The following is a 13,949-nucleotide window of genomic DNA, read 5'->3' on the forward strand; positions in this document are numbered from 1 at the left end:
AGATAGAGACATGCCAGTATGTCTTAGGTGGTTGTTGGTTTGACAGTAAGTAATAATAATATATTTTATTTGTGTAGCACTTTTCAGGTTACTCAAATACACTTTACAACGCATAAATTAAAGCTCAATTCAACTCAACGAATCAAAAAGACATGGCATAAATCAACAATCAGGAAGATTAAAGAGGGCGGTGTTCATTGTTTAAAAGTAGCTGTAGGGTTAGAATTGGACGTCAACTTTGAAAAAGGTGGCTGTCACTTCAGCTTGGATGCTTGTCATTAAATTGGCAAATGACACTTATAGTATATTTCATGTCTTTTCAATTGCATTGATAGCATCTTACAGGTTTGATAAATTACTAATTTAAGTAATTTACACAGGACACAAAATTCAAACTACTGAATATCAACGTATTTTTGAAATGATGGATAATAAATGTAAATCACTTATGAATTATCATGGTAATCAGAGTTTGGGATTGAGTCTTTATATCACATCAGTGATATTGCTGTCCCTCATAGTGCAGCCTCTTCTTTCTCCTCTCCCTTTTGCTCTCCCTCTACCCCTTCCTCCATCTCTCTCACCCTCTCCCTATCCCGGTCCGACTTCAGCGCTGAGCTGTTCCGGTCCGTAGTTTGGCTGCAGCCTTGCGTCTGTGCAGCAGAGTGGCCTCTCTGAGCGCCGGTGTCTGATGTCGCACTAAGCATGAGAAGAATGTCATTGACGTCAGTGCAGTTGCTGTCAGAAAGAGTAGCACCCCAGCCACTGACACCACACCAGGGAGAGAGAGAGAGAGAGAGAGAAAGGGAGACTGGGAGAGAGAGAGAGAGAGAGAGAGAAGGGGGAGAGACAGAGAGGAGACAAAAGAGGGAGGAGGAAGGATGTTCAGAGATCAACGGAGGAAACCAGAGTGTGGGAGAGGAAGGGGACTAATGGAAGGAGGGAGGGAGAGATTTTTCAAAGACAATGAACCAGGAGAGGGGGATATTGTTGAGAGAGAGAGAGGAGGTGACAAAAGAGGTTTAGAGGTGGTCATGCTGATACAATGCTCATGCCTGTATACTACACAAGCCTACATGTAACAGTATAGCAAATGGGGTGCATGCATCCAAACGCATAATTATAATGAATCACTCCACACTATAATAGCTCTTGTAAACACTCAAATGCTTAAATACCACACATGCAATCCAGAGCTGTAAACCTTGCACCATGCACTTTAAAAATAAAACGTCCCAGTAAGTAGGATATAGAAGCAGCTTTTTTCCCCTCACAAAAAGCCCACATGAAACTGTGACAATACTGTGTTTTTCAAAATCTCAGAGAGAGTCTGGATGCTACATACTCCTAAGAACTGAAATGTAAAATTTACATTGCATCATGTGATTAAATTTGGTCCTCCTGCATTTTAATTTGCCACTGTTTTCTCTGTCTGTGTAATTTAATTACAGCCAAAGTGATCCCCCTCCCAGATCACAGATCACATTGCATTAAAAGCCCTTGCTCCCCTAAATTAGTCAAGACATCAATATTAATTGGCTTCTGACAAGGTGACATTTTCTATTAATGTAGACCGACTTTGAGAGAGGCATGTGTTCGATTTGCAATTGAAACAAATGGAAGGATATATAATAAAAGTAAAAGTAAGTATTTGATATAGGGCTTGCATCACTAATAGTCGTAATAGAGACACCTCCACCTCTGTCTGTCTTGTTTCTTGTTTTACCTTTCTCTCCTTCCTTCCTTCCTTCATCCCTCCATTCCTCTATCTCTCTCTCTCTCTGTATTTGTATGCTGAACATACATTACCATGCATGCATGTACACGCAATATAGGGAGCTCCCTGCCTCTCGCTCCACTCCTCTAATGCTCCAGTCCGTGTTTTACCACTCTCCCTTCCCCATCCACAGTGCAGTCCTCTCAGGCTTTAGGTACAGCTCGGGGAGAGCAGCACGTTTGGCTACCAGGGACGCCGAAGCAACAGCATCCCACCCCCTATACACACAGCATCTATAGGAAACACTCTCTTCAACACAAACACACACAGCACCGGATTATAACCTTTCCTCTTTGGATAGCATGGACGTTTTTAATGGCAGGGAGGCTAAGGAGACACAATCATGATGTGTTATGGTTAGCTTTTCGTCTGGTGTGTATGTGAGTGTGCGTGTGTGTACGTGTGTGTGTGTGTCTGTTTGTGTCTGTGTGTGTGTGTGTGTGTGTGTGTGTGTGAGAGATGTCTTTGTATTTGGTAACCATGTCAGGATGCTACGGCCAATCTTGTCTTTGTTGCGTACTGGACAGCATTGAGATGGAACTTGACTGTTTCTGAGCCTCTCACTGGATCCTCTTTTCCTCCGTCCCTCTCTTCCCTCCATCCCTCCCATGGCAGACATGGGCCTGCTAAGCAGACTGCTCTTCATCCTGCTACATGACTGGAATTACACCTCTCTTATGGACTATAGACTAAACCTTAGACACCTAGACCACTGAGAGCAATCTGAGTGATGAGTGCTGTGCATGGGAGATGGTGAGCGAGTGTGTCTGTGTGGGATTGTCTGTGTTTCGCTTTTGGTCTTTTGCTCCTCTGAAGCCGAGGGGCTACCTCTGTATTCTCTGCTGTGGTTTTCACAGAGGTACGTCCAGCAGCCTCTCTTTTCTGTAACATTCATTTGGACACTCAGATCTGATTTAGGGTGCCATCCCTAAACTGCAACTGTACTCACTGGGATTTTATCTGACTACTGTTGATTGGAGAAAGGGAGAATCAAGTATTTGAACTGTAGGACTATTGGAGGTTACTTTTCTCCAAGGGAGTCGGTGAGGCTCGGTACGGCCGGCCTGTGAGTGCTCGTGTGTGGGTTAGGATACAGGACCACAAGGCCCTACTCCCAGGCCCCACAGCTGGCCCCACCTGTCCAGTATGAAGAGTCACCCATGTGTCCACTCGGGGTATCCCAGCTTAGCTGTATGTGGGGTGGGGGACCCCGGGCCTGGACCGTCTGCTAGCCCTCTGAAGCGGGCCCTTACTGACCCCCTGCCCTCCTGTCTCGCCCCCGCAGAGGAGGCCTACCAGAAGCTGGCCACTGAGACCCTGGAGGAGCTGGACTGGTGCCTGGACCAGTTGGAGACGCTGCAGACCAGACACTCGGTCAGCGAGATGGCCTCCAACAAGGTGAGAATAACAGAAAAGTTTCCGCCAACTCGGTGGGACAAAGTTTAAGTCCTAAATGAGTCTTAATCCTGTATCCAACAAGGTGATATCTATAGGAAGTGACAACGCAGCTTTTTCTTTTTTGTTCAAGACTTCATATCCATCGTTATGTGAATGCTTTGACAGTGTCATTTGTTGAGAACTGTCCAGATGCGGCTACCCAGGATTCAATATGGTGTGGTTTTTGTGGTTGATGTACTGGCCATCGAAATTTGGTTTGACATATTACAGTGTAGTAAAGCGTAAAAGGTATTTGGGATACATATTTTATATTATTATGTGTACCCAAAGTTACACTGCCCTATGTATCACATATACATATACATGAATATATATATATATAGTCATTCAGCAGCAGTGGAATGCTGCTCATTGCACAGTGACTAGCCAAGCTGACATGCAGCTCTGTAACATATTACCAAGTGCTGCTAGCTCCAACATATTTTATACATTGTTGACCAGGGATTTGATTTAATGTTTATACCAGAGATTGTTTCTCCTAGCTGCTCAGTATTAACTCCTCTGTCTGTGGCCTACTCCTTCTCTCGCCCTCCTTCACAATGTTCCTCCTCAATTATCTGCACATTTGCCACCTAGCCTCCTCTTGTTCACATTTGTCAGCTGTTTATTTACCCGTAGTGGCTAGCATGCAGGCCTGAGGAGCACTGCTACCTTCTTCTACTTCTACAATAGGAGCGATCATGATCTGGTTATGGCTTGTATGTGCTGGTAGTGTTTTTCCAATACTCAGCCATGAAAGCGCACATCGATGTGTTTGTGTTGTATTGTCTATGTGTGTTAGTGATAGCAGAAGCATCGTCATGCAGGCAGGGAGTTGTGCAGTGAGCATGCTCAGTCGCCTCCAGTGCAAGTGTGTGGTGGTGGTGGGGGGGGGCTGCCGTGCCGCTCTGCATGCTGATCAGCTCTGGGCGCTGGTGATGTCACACACCGTGATGTCACACGGGGGGGATGGACCAAGAGGAGAGGCAGGGAGACGGACAGACAAAGGAATAAGACAAACACACACACACACTGCTGATGTTGCTACAAACACATGCAGGATACGGAGATCTGCCTCATTTTAATGTGAAAAGATAAAAAACTATAACATCGTAACTATGCAGTGTCTCACCATTGCTCACCAGCACAGCTATCTCTGGTTGTCATGGCAACAGCCACAGGCCCAACCAGCCTGCCATCTCACTCCAGCAACTCACATGTGCGTGCCTGCGCACACACACTTGCACATACACACATGCACCATGGCACCAGTAATACAGTCGCTACATTTCTCTATGAACTGGGCCTCACACACAGCCATCACTTTGTGTCTATATCCTCTACCTCTGTTATCAACATTCAACATAAGCTCCATTCAGCAAAGAAGGGAAGTCTTAGCAATTAGATTAAAAAGAAACAACGAAAATTCATTCCCTAATTGTATCGTTAAAATTATAGCAAAACATTCCAGCTAATGTGGTGTTCTCATACCGGCGCTTATGTGTCGCATTGTTTAGCTACTACTGCTTTGTGGGAACAATGCAGTCCCCATTCCACCCCTACCACCCACTGAACACCACTGATCAAATTTTGGGAAATAATGCATCTCACCACTGCGCTCCAGCACTTTCAAAATTACACTATTTGACCCAAGGGTGGCTACAATTATAGGTCAAAGGACTGTGTCATGTCCTGGGAGACAACATGTTTACTGTTGCTTTATTATTATTATTATTATTATTATTATTATTATTATTATTATTAGCATTAGCATTATTATCATTATTATTATTATTGTGAATTATTAAACATTTTTATTTTGTATTTATAGCATATTTTATTACACTGGTGTGTTACCACTGTGTGCCTAACATTACCTCTTAGCTGTTCTAAAATGACAGCCTCCATGTGTTTCCGTCAGTACATTTTGTTAACTTTTAGATCATCAATGGACGGCAGATTAACTTCTCACAGTTATTAGTACATTCATTGAATCCAGTGGCTGCAAATAGATTGTGTCTGTTCTCTCAGTATTCTGGAGAGAGGGGGCGTCTGCCACCAGAATAAATGTGGCATGTGAGAAAGGAAACAAATGCAACAGAGACAAGATCCAAGGAGTCACAGGCTATATACAGCAGGGAATGGATTATTTTTGGTCACTCCTCCGAAGAACAAATTACACACAAGTCACAGCTAAGCTTGGTGTGACACTTTCCAATTTTTACCCAATAGTTTGTGTTCGCACCTCTTGTCTGAGCTATCAATATGTGTGTGTGTGTGTGTGTGTCTGTGAGAGAGAGAGAGAGAGAGAGAGAGAGAGAGTGAGAAAGAGAGAGAGAGAGAGAGAGATAGATTGTGTGTGTTTGTGGGGAGGTAGTGGGTGTCTCTGGGTGTGTATATTTGTGCATATGCTTAGGTAGGGAGGCGCCTGTGTGTGTGTGTGTGTGTGTGTGTGTGTGTGTGTGTGTTGGGCCTGTGCTGGCCTGTTTGGCTCAGAGTCAATTGGAGCCTCTGTATCTCAGTTAGCCAGTGGTCTCATCTGCTCCAACCTAGCTGTAAATTACTCACAGTGCCGGGGCCGTCTGTAGAGGTGAGGTGTAAAGTAAGCAGAGACAGGTTTGGTCCCTGTTCAATCCCTGTAGCCACTGGCCCATCACAGACACACACACACACACACACACACACACACACACACACAGAGGACGCGAGAGAGAGCTTCTACATACCTATCTCCTCTCTCTTCTCAGAATCCCAGCTTCATATAGACGCTGTCTGATGCTTTTCACTCTGATCAACAGCTGATGATAAACTGCTGTTGAATTAGTAGCAATAGCAATGGCTGTTATGCTAGAAACATGAATTATGCCCAACAAGTATTGTATTAGTCGATTGATCGGTTAGTCGATTGACAGATTAATCGTTTTAGTCATTTATTGAGTAGAAATACCAAACATTTGCTGGTTACAGCTTCACAAATGTTAAGATTTACTGTTTTTGTCTATTTCATATCATTATAGAATTAATACTTGGGGGTTTTTTTTGGCTGCTGGTCAGATGAAGTAAGCAGTTTTAAGAATCTTCGGACTCTTGTAAATTGTGATCAGCATTTGTCATTATTTTTGACATTTTATGGACTAAATGATTCTTGATTATTTAATTGAAAAATGATCTATAGATTAATCGATAATGAAAATAATTGTTAGTTGCAGCCCTATTCATAATCATACAGTTATGGGCTTATTTCAGAATAAGAGGACCATCTTGAAGTCATTCTTATACTTCTGATGAGATAACCACTTGCCCTCAGTGACACACGATAACCAAGTGTCGACAATAGTTTCTGTTCCCGTCTTATTAAACCCACTCCGGACAACTTTCTGTGACGCTCATCCTTTTTGCAACTTTAATGGGTTTTTCACATATTGCACATCATCTCATCAGTGATGTTACTGTGACTCACCTCGCAGGAGTATTACTGGGGGGAAAGTTGACCTCACCGTTTCAATATTGCATGATGAGGGATGAGCTAATCTGTACTTACATCACATACAGTAGGTGAGGTCAGCCATCACACACACACACACACACACACACACACATAGCAAATTGACCTACACTATTGCGTGTAACACTGGTCTACAGTAGGAACACTCAGTCTCTCTCCCTCTCTCTCCCTCTTACTCATACACGCACACACACACACACAAACACACACACACACACACACAAAATCACTGCCCCCCCACCCGGTGCACCGCAGGATTTGAAGGAAATGGCAAGAGAGGAATTTTCAGAGGAATTTCCACTGACTTAAGTCCTAGCCAATCACACAGCGGGTGACCTCAAGTCTGTTCCAGCCCAAGCCAATCAGAGGTGATGATGAGCTCACTCTTCTCCCTATCTGGGCCCTGATTTGCTGGTGTTGTGTGACACTGCGAGGGAAGCAGCCTGCGCTCTTCACATGGGAGCCTGTGTCACACACAGAAGCAGGCAGACAGCCAGGCAGCCAGCCTTGTTTGGGAGCAGTTGACAGAAAAATCTTGCTGTCCCGGTGCTTTGGCATCAACCAAGCATCCGCACCATCATCAATTATTCACAACCTCAGCAGTGTGTCCCTGTATATGAGTGTATGTGTGTGTGTGTGTGTGTGTGTCAGTGTGTATCTCGGTGTGTGCGGTCATGATATGCTCTCATCGGATCTTTGGGGAGCCACAGTCCAACCCCTCCTCTCTCAGAATCCGCTGTTCCTCTCTGCATCCTGGAGCATGGCTTCCTTTCTCTGGATATTCACCAACCTGACGCCTCATTTATGGACTCTATACTGCCGATTTACATTGAAACAAGCTCTGAACGGATCCTCAGGTTGAGATCTTTTATTGGGTAGAGCTGCAGTTTTTGTTTCGCTAGCTCTCTAGTGCTCTCTCCCCCATCATCCGAACTGTATTTGGGTCTATAGACCTTGTTCCTTTCTATTTCTGGATCTATTTTGTTGATCTGTCAAAATGCCTGAAGCCAATTATCTCCTCTCTGTCTCCTGGGGATATATAAAGGTAAGATGTAGTCTGCGATTGATTTATTTCAATTAATCATTATGTTTTGTTTTGGGTTTTTTTGGCGTCTGCTATAATATGGTTTTGAGACAACTATCAGCACAGATAAAATAGCCTGATGTCATCTCCAGAGAACAGAAACAGTTTCTAGCTGAGGTTTATCCCTGCGTGAACATGTATGACCACAAATAGAAAGCAGATACATGTATGTAGCTCAACAGCATGCCTACCACGGAACAATGCTTGTCATGGGCGTGACATTTCTGGATCCATTATCCATTTTAACCGAGAGAGGTGATGCTGCTTGCACTGTAGTTGCCTTTGAATGGTGTTGACATGGCTGGATGTACAGCACAGAAAAGCATACATAGATTCCTAAGAGGGATTCAATATAAAATCAAAGACATTTTACTGCATTAATATACTTGGAAATTGTTATGTCTATTTTGTGATTTTTGTTATTTAATTTTCACACCGCAGAGGCTAAAATAGAGAGAGATTAAAATAGTAAACCTCTAAGAGCTCCATGTAGATCTTTTTAGGTCAGCAATCCTCCAGGTAGTTATGTTGCTCTATTTTTTCTAATGTGGGTAGGAATGTGTCTACGTTACACACACGTCTGATATAAAACAAGCAAATATCTTTCAATACCACTGCAATGCATTTGTTTTATTTATATTCTTTTATATAAATATAGCTCTACCTGGCATGTATTTGTAATTTTCTAGCTCACTGGCTCTTAATACCTGACAAAAACACGTTACAGATGGTTCTTTGCATCCGATGTCTCCATTTTAAAAAGGCACACAAGGCCCAAGGGATGTGATTCAATAGGATTTCAATACACAGTTGCGCAGTAAGCACTCTGTAGTGTTGCAATGGTCTATTTTAAGTGATCAGTATTGATTTATGTAATCAATCAATCTACATACATTATGCATTTGGACTGAAGCCAGAATGATTCAGACAATGTAGTGGCTTTGTTTAAGAGGTTTTGTTGTGCAATCAGTTTTGTAATTCTCTTGTTTCGCAATCACTTTGGTAAATCTCTGACTTCAAGCAGTCTCCTCCACGTCAATCAGTTTGGTCTTCAAATCAAAGGGCCGGAGCTAAATTTGGGTCTGCCACTCCAATTAGGTTCAGGGGAGGAAGAGTGAGAACGAGGGAGAGAGGGAGAAGGAGAGAGAAGCAGGCGGTGAGGGAGAGGGAAAAAAATCGAAAGTGAGAGAAAGAAATTGGGAAAATGGGTTACTGATGACGTCCCTCGCAGTAGACATCTGACCTGTGTGTTTGTGCGAATGTGTGTTTCACTAGGAGTGGTGAAATTCCTGGATATAATTTCTGTGGTGTGTTTTGGGAGTTTCAGCAGTCTCATATAAAAGGCCTCAGCCAGCAGGAGGGCCTTTGCGAACAAAAAACTGAATTCCTCACTGACAGCATAAAAATGTTGTATTTTTAGTAAAAGAGAAGACTTTGTACTAGTGGCTACATACTGTATGAATCCCAGTCTTTTGCCTCAAACATATTTATAGAACATTTATACTCATGATATACCTGTGCTGTTCCTAGTGATAATTTGGTTTATGAATTGCATTTGCAGTTTCTGTCCTCTATTGATGTGATCTATTCTAAAAGGTATACGGCACCTCTTAATACCACAGGATTGTATGTAAACAATCCCCAAATAGGACAATCCTCATACCCCCTCATCGATGAATAATAATAATAAAGAATTTAACTGTGATTTTCTGTCCTTTGTTATACAACTAATCCCTCATCTGTGTGTGTGTGTGTGTCTGTGTCTGTTTCAGTTCAAAAGGATGTTGAACAGGGAGCTGACTCACCTATCGGAGATGAGCCGCTCTGGGAACCAGGTGTCTGAGTTCATCTCCAGCACCTTCCTGGGTGAGTGAGGACAGAGGAAGATAGACCCACTGGCTTGGAATAAAAAAAATCCACCCTGTCTGAACAGAGAGAATTAAGTGGCGCCAAGCTTGAGACTGAATCTGTAGTGTCCTCATTGTACATTTCTGCACCCATACAGTACGCATTCTTATTCTAAAGTTTTATTCCTATAGGAGAATAAACTGTTACTATTCACAAGCTTGCTCTTTCCTGGTTGAACAATTGCAGCATAAATCCCCTGTCAGAGGTTAATAGCAACAGAAGACTTCAACCTCATATTCTCCTTCAATGTTTGTTTCGCTGCGGTTCTCCAGACAAGCAGCATGAAGTGGAGATGCCGTCCCCTCAGACCCAGAAGGAGAAGGAGAAGAAGAACAAGCCCATGTCTCAGATCAGCGGGGTGAAGAAGCTGCAGCACTCCTCCAGCCTCACAAACTCCAACATCCCTCGCTTCGGAGTCAAGACCGAGACAGAGGATGAACTCGCTAAGGTGTGTGTGTGTGTGTGTGTGTATAGGGGGGGGGCTCATGAGGAAAGAGAGAGGGTGAGCAAGGAAGGAACAAAGTAGGGAAAAGAGGAAAATTAAAAGAAATAAATGGAAAAATATGTTTTTCTCTGAATGTCTCTCTATTTCCTTTATCAGGAGTTGGAGGATGTGAATAAATGGGGCCTTAACGTTTTCAAAATCACAGAGTTCTCTGGGAACCGGCCACTGACAGTCATGATGTACACAATATTCCAGGTAATTACCATCAGTAACCCCAAAAATTATTCATCAGCCACATCAGTCATTATTTTTCTTTTTTTGTGATACTGTCGCTAGGATGAGACAATGTCGAAATTCAATATATCGCAATACAAAAATGTGACAATTCATATTGTGGGGCAGAAAAATGAATCATAATATTAGCTACATTCTATTCTGCTGCAGTAATCACAAATGAGATGGCATCACAATTTCTCAAGCTCTCCATCCAAATTATATTATTTTCACTTTGTAATGACATTCTTGTTTACATTCTAGCAAGTCAGTACCATTGCTAGAAATATTTGTGGCTCAGAAATAAACATAATTCTGCACAGTCATAATTTGTTGTCATTGAACTTTAATTTATTACATTGTATTTTGGTTGTATCGAATCGTAAAACCCATATCACACATCGAATCGTATCGCGAGATAAGCATATCATCCCATCCCTAGATTCTGATAATGCTGATTTAATCTTTCGTTATAGAGGTATTGCTTGTCTTATCCTGACATTGATTTGATTGTGAACTCCCTCTTTATTTTCTGGCCCACAGGAGAGAGACTTGTTAAAAACGTTCAAAATTCCACTCGACACCTTTATAACATACCTGATGACCTTAGAAGACCATTATCATGGCGATGTGGCCTACCATAACAACATCCATGCTGCTGACGTCACCCAGTCCACTCACGTGCTGCTATCCACCCCCGCCCTCGAGGTGAGCCACATATGAATGCACACACACACACACACACAAGCCCACACACACACACACACACACACACACACACACACACATATATACACAAACACATAGCCCATGCCCCCTTCAATCAAACTCTAGCTCAAAGTCCAATCAATGGCTCTTAGTTGCCAGAATATTTTAGTCCTACCATTTGATTCTCTCATCACTGCCCTCCCTCCTCCCCTCTGTGCCTGTTTCTTTATTCCAGGCTGTGTTCACAGACCTTGAGATCCTAGCTGCCATCTTTGCCAGTGCAATTCACGACGTGGACCATCCTGGAGTCTCCAACCAGTTTCTCATCAACACCAGTGAGTCTAAATACAGCGCAGACTTAGCGGCTACGTCAGTGGCTTAGCAGCATCACACACACACATACACACATACACACACACACACGCTCTCACAGTCTGATACTGACGTGGGAATGCACACACACTCAAGCCTCTGCTGCACAAACGCACACAGACTAGCGTTCTGCAGACACGTATCCTTGCTCACATAAATGTGAGGATAATAGGCTAAACGAGGATACTTGCACATGCACATAGATGGAAAAAATGTTCACATTGTTCACAGAGCACACACACACACACACACACACACTATCTCCATGCACATGTGTACATCTTCACCAGCATGTGTTTTTTAGTCACGTGTGGTGGTTTTGATGTGTGATTCCAAGGCAGGGGAGTTCAAAGAGGAGATCAATCGTGCCCTTTCTCTGTAACACGACATCATTCGCTACTCAGGCTGAGGTGTCCCCCGGGAAAAAACCCATCCACCCGTACATAGGGCTGGGCGATAATTCAATATTATCATTTATCGTCTTTCAGTGGAATCATGTTGTGATGATATGGTGATTTTGGGATATTGTGACAAAATTCTGCTGTCTAAATTGATGATAACAAGCAAATTTTATTGATAAACTCTGACAGAATGAGGTATGAAACATTTTAAGGAATATTATTTGAATATTTCAGTTTTGTTTGACATCACAACATTACCATTTGGTTCAATGGGACGAACATGAATTCGATTATTTAGCGTGAATTGCTATGTGAGCCATATCATGATATACAGTATATAGATATTGAAAAAAAATCTTTAGGAATATCGTGATATTGATTTCAACCATATCACCCAGTCTTACCCATACGACACCCCAGTGTTTCCTTCACTGTAGAATAGGTGGAGTGGGCCACACTGCCTAGAGGAGGTGCCTACCATACCTACAAGAACTTTGTATTGAGTTCATTGGAGATGTTTGGTGTAAATGCTGTTGTTGGGGCAGCAGGGTGGACTGGTGTTTACAGAAAACACCCTTCAACCAGTGTCCAGGGGTTCAAGACACTGTGTTGATAAGGATCTGTACAGAGTTTTCCTATGGGGATCAAAAAAGTTGTATTATCATTATTAGTATTATTATTAAGAAGCCTGTCCACCACACAAGAAAATTATTCTGTGGGAAACACTAATACAATATGTGCATACACACTCACTTAAGGCTGGATGTGCAACAGGTATAACACCCAATCTGGATGTCATTACAAATCTGCCTGTTACATAAGAGTATTAGTAATATCAGAATAGCAAAGAAACTTTGAACAGTCTCACATGCCTACACACAAAATGTGTTGTGCCTCCCATAAGCCCAAATGGGGAATCCCTGCAGTAAAGGCAGTATGAGTCATCCTAGTTAGGAGCCACCAGACTGATCTTCTGTCAGCCACAGAGCAGGATCCCCTTTCTCCTCGCTGCTCTGCTCTGCTCCACTGTGGGCAAGACTAATGCATCTTAATGGAAAATCTAAATACAGCCAGAGGACCTTCAATTGACCCAGCGTGGGGAAACCTCTCAATAGAAAACATGCTGCCGCTTTCTTTTCCCCCTGCTCAGCGAGCAAGGGATGGATTGTGATACATGTGTTACACCCGCACATAAGATTTGGACTGTTAGGCCTGTTAGCAGTGGAAACTGGGCCTTTAATTAGCATCTCATTCCATTGTAAAGATGTAACTTATTGCATGTGCGCTGCCTTGGAAAAGACTACATTTGACTGTCATACCATGCTGTACTTTTGAGAGCCTGAAAAGCCTGATTTACACAAACTATAATGACAAAGTGTGTCTTCCATCCAGATTCTGAGCTGGCGCTGATGTACAATGACTCGTCGGTGTTGGAGAACCACCATCTGGCAGTGGGTTTCAAGCTCCTACAGGAGGAGAACTGTGACATCTTCCAAAACTTGACCAAAAAACAACGACAATCACTGCGAAAGATGGTCATTGACATTGTAAGTTAATAGCCTTATTTACCTTTATTCTAGCAACTTAAATAGCTCAAAGGTTATGCTAATAACAGCTGTTTGAGCAAGAACTAGCTTGTTCAATGGGGCAAGTAGCAGAGAAAAGAATGGAGTAGAATGCATTATAATCCTATATATAACAATAAAAGTTACAGTCATATTTTCATTTGTTCGGTCTTCATTGCCTCCTGATTATTGATGGTTTGTCCTGTGCTGCTGTCCCAAGGTGCTAGCAACAGACATGTCCAAGCACATGAACCTACTGGCTGATCTGAAAACCATGGTGGAAACCAAAAAGGTGACAAGCTCCGGCGTCCTGCTGCTGGACAACTATTCAGACAGAATACAGGTCAGATTCAAGCTGCATACCACTACAAATTTGCCAAATTTGTGAAAAGATCCATATCGCTGTTGTCATGTGAAACCCTTGTAACTTCAGTTTTGGTGATTTTCACGCATTAATGTTAATTAATTACATGG

General features: G+C 42.8%; 1 protein-coding gene across 3 annotated transcripts in view; it reads left to right on the forward strand.

The window, feature by feature from the left end:
• The window catches only part of pde4d (phosphodiesterase 4D, cAMP-specific), a 137,742-nt gene that overhangs the window by 118,806 nt on the left and 4,987 nt on the right, over window positions 1–13,949 (forward strand). For all 3 annotated transcript variants that reach the window (XM_078284983.1, XM_078284984.1, XM_078284985.1), the window contains exons 6-13: window positions 3,063–3,175; window positions 9,576–9,669; window positions 9,984–10,159; window positions 10,313–10,411; window positions 10,973–11,137; window positions 11,373–11,472; window positions 13,303–13,457; window positions 13,696–13,818. In XM_078284983.1, coding sequence (XP_078141109.1) covers window positions 3,063–3,175; window positions 9,576–9,669; window positions 9,984–10,159; window positions 10,313–10,411; window positions 10,973–11,137; window positions 11,373–11,472; window positions 13,303–13,457; window positions 13,696–13,818 — 1,025 coding nt within the window. The remainder of the gene's footprint in view (window positions 1–3,062; window positions 3,176–9,575; window positions 9,670–9,983; window positions 10,160–10,312; window positions 10,412–10,972; window positions 11,138–11,372; window positions 11,473–13,302; window positions 13,458–13,695; window positions 13,819–13,949) is intronic.

The sequence above is a fragment of the Centroberyx gerrardi genome, chromosome 8 (assembly GCF_048128805.1).
Source record: "Centroberyx gerrardi isolate f3 chromosome 8, fCenGer3.hap1.cur.20231027, whole genome shotgun sequence".
Taxonomy (NCBI): domain Eukaryota; kingdom Metazoa; phylum Chordata; class Actinopteri; order Beryciformes; family Berycidae; genus Centroberyx; species Centroberyx gerrardi.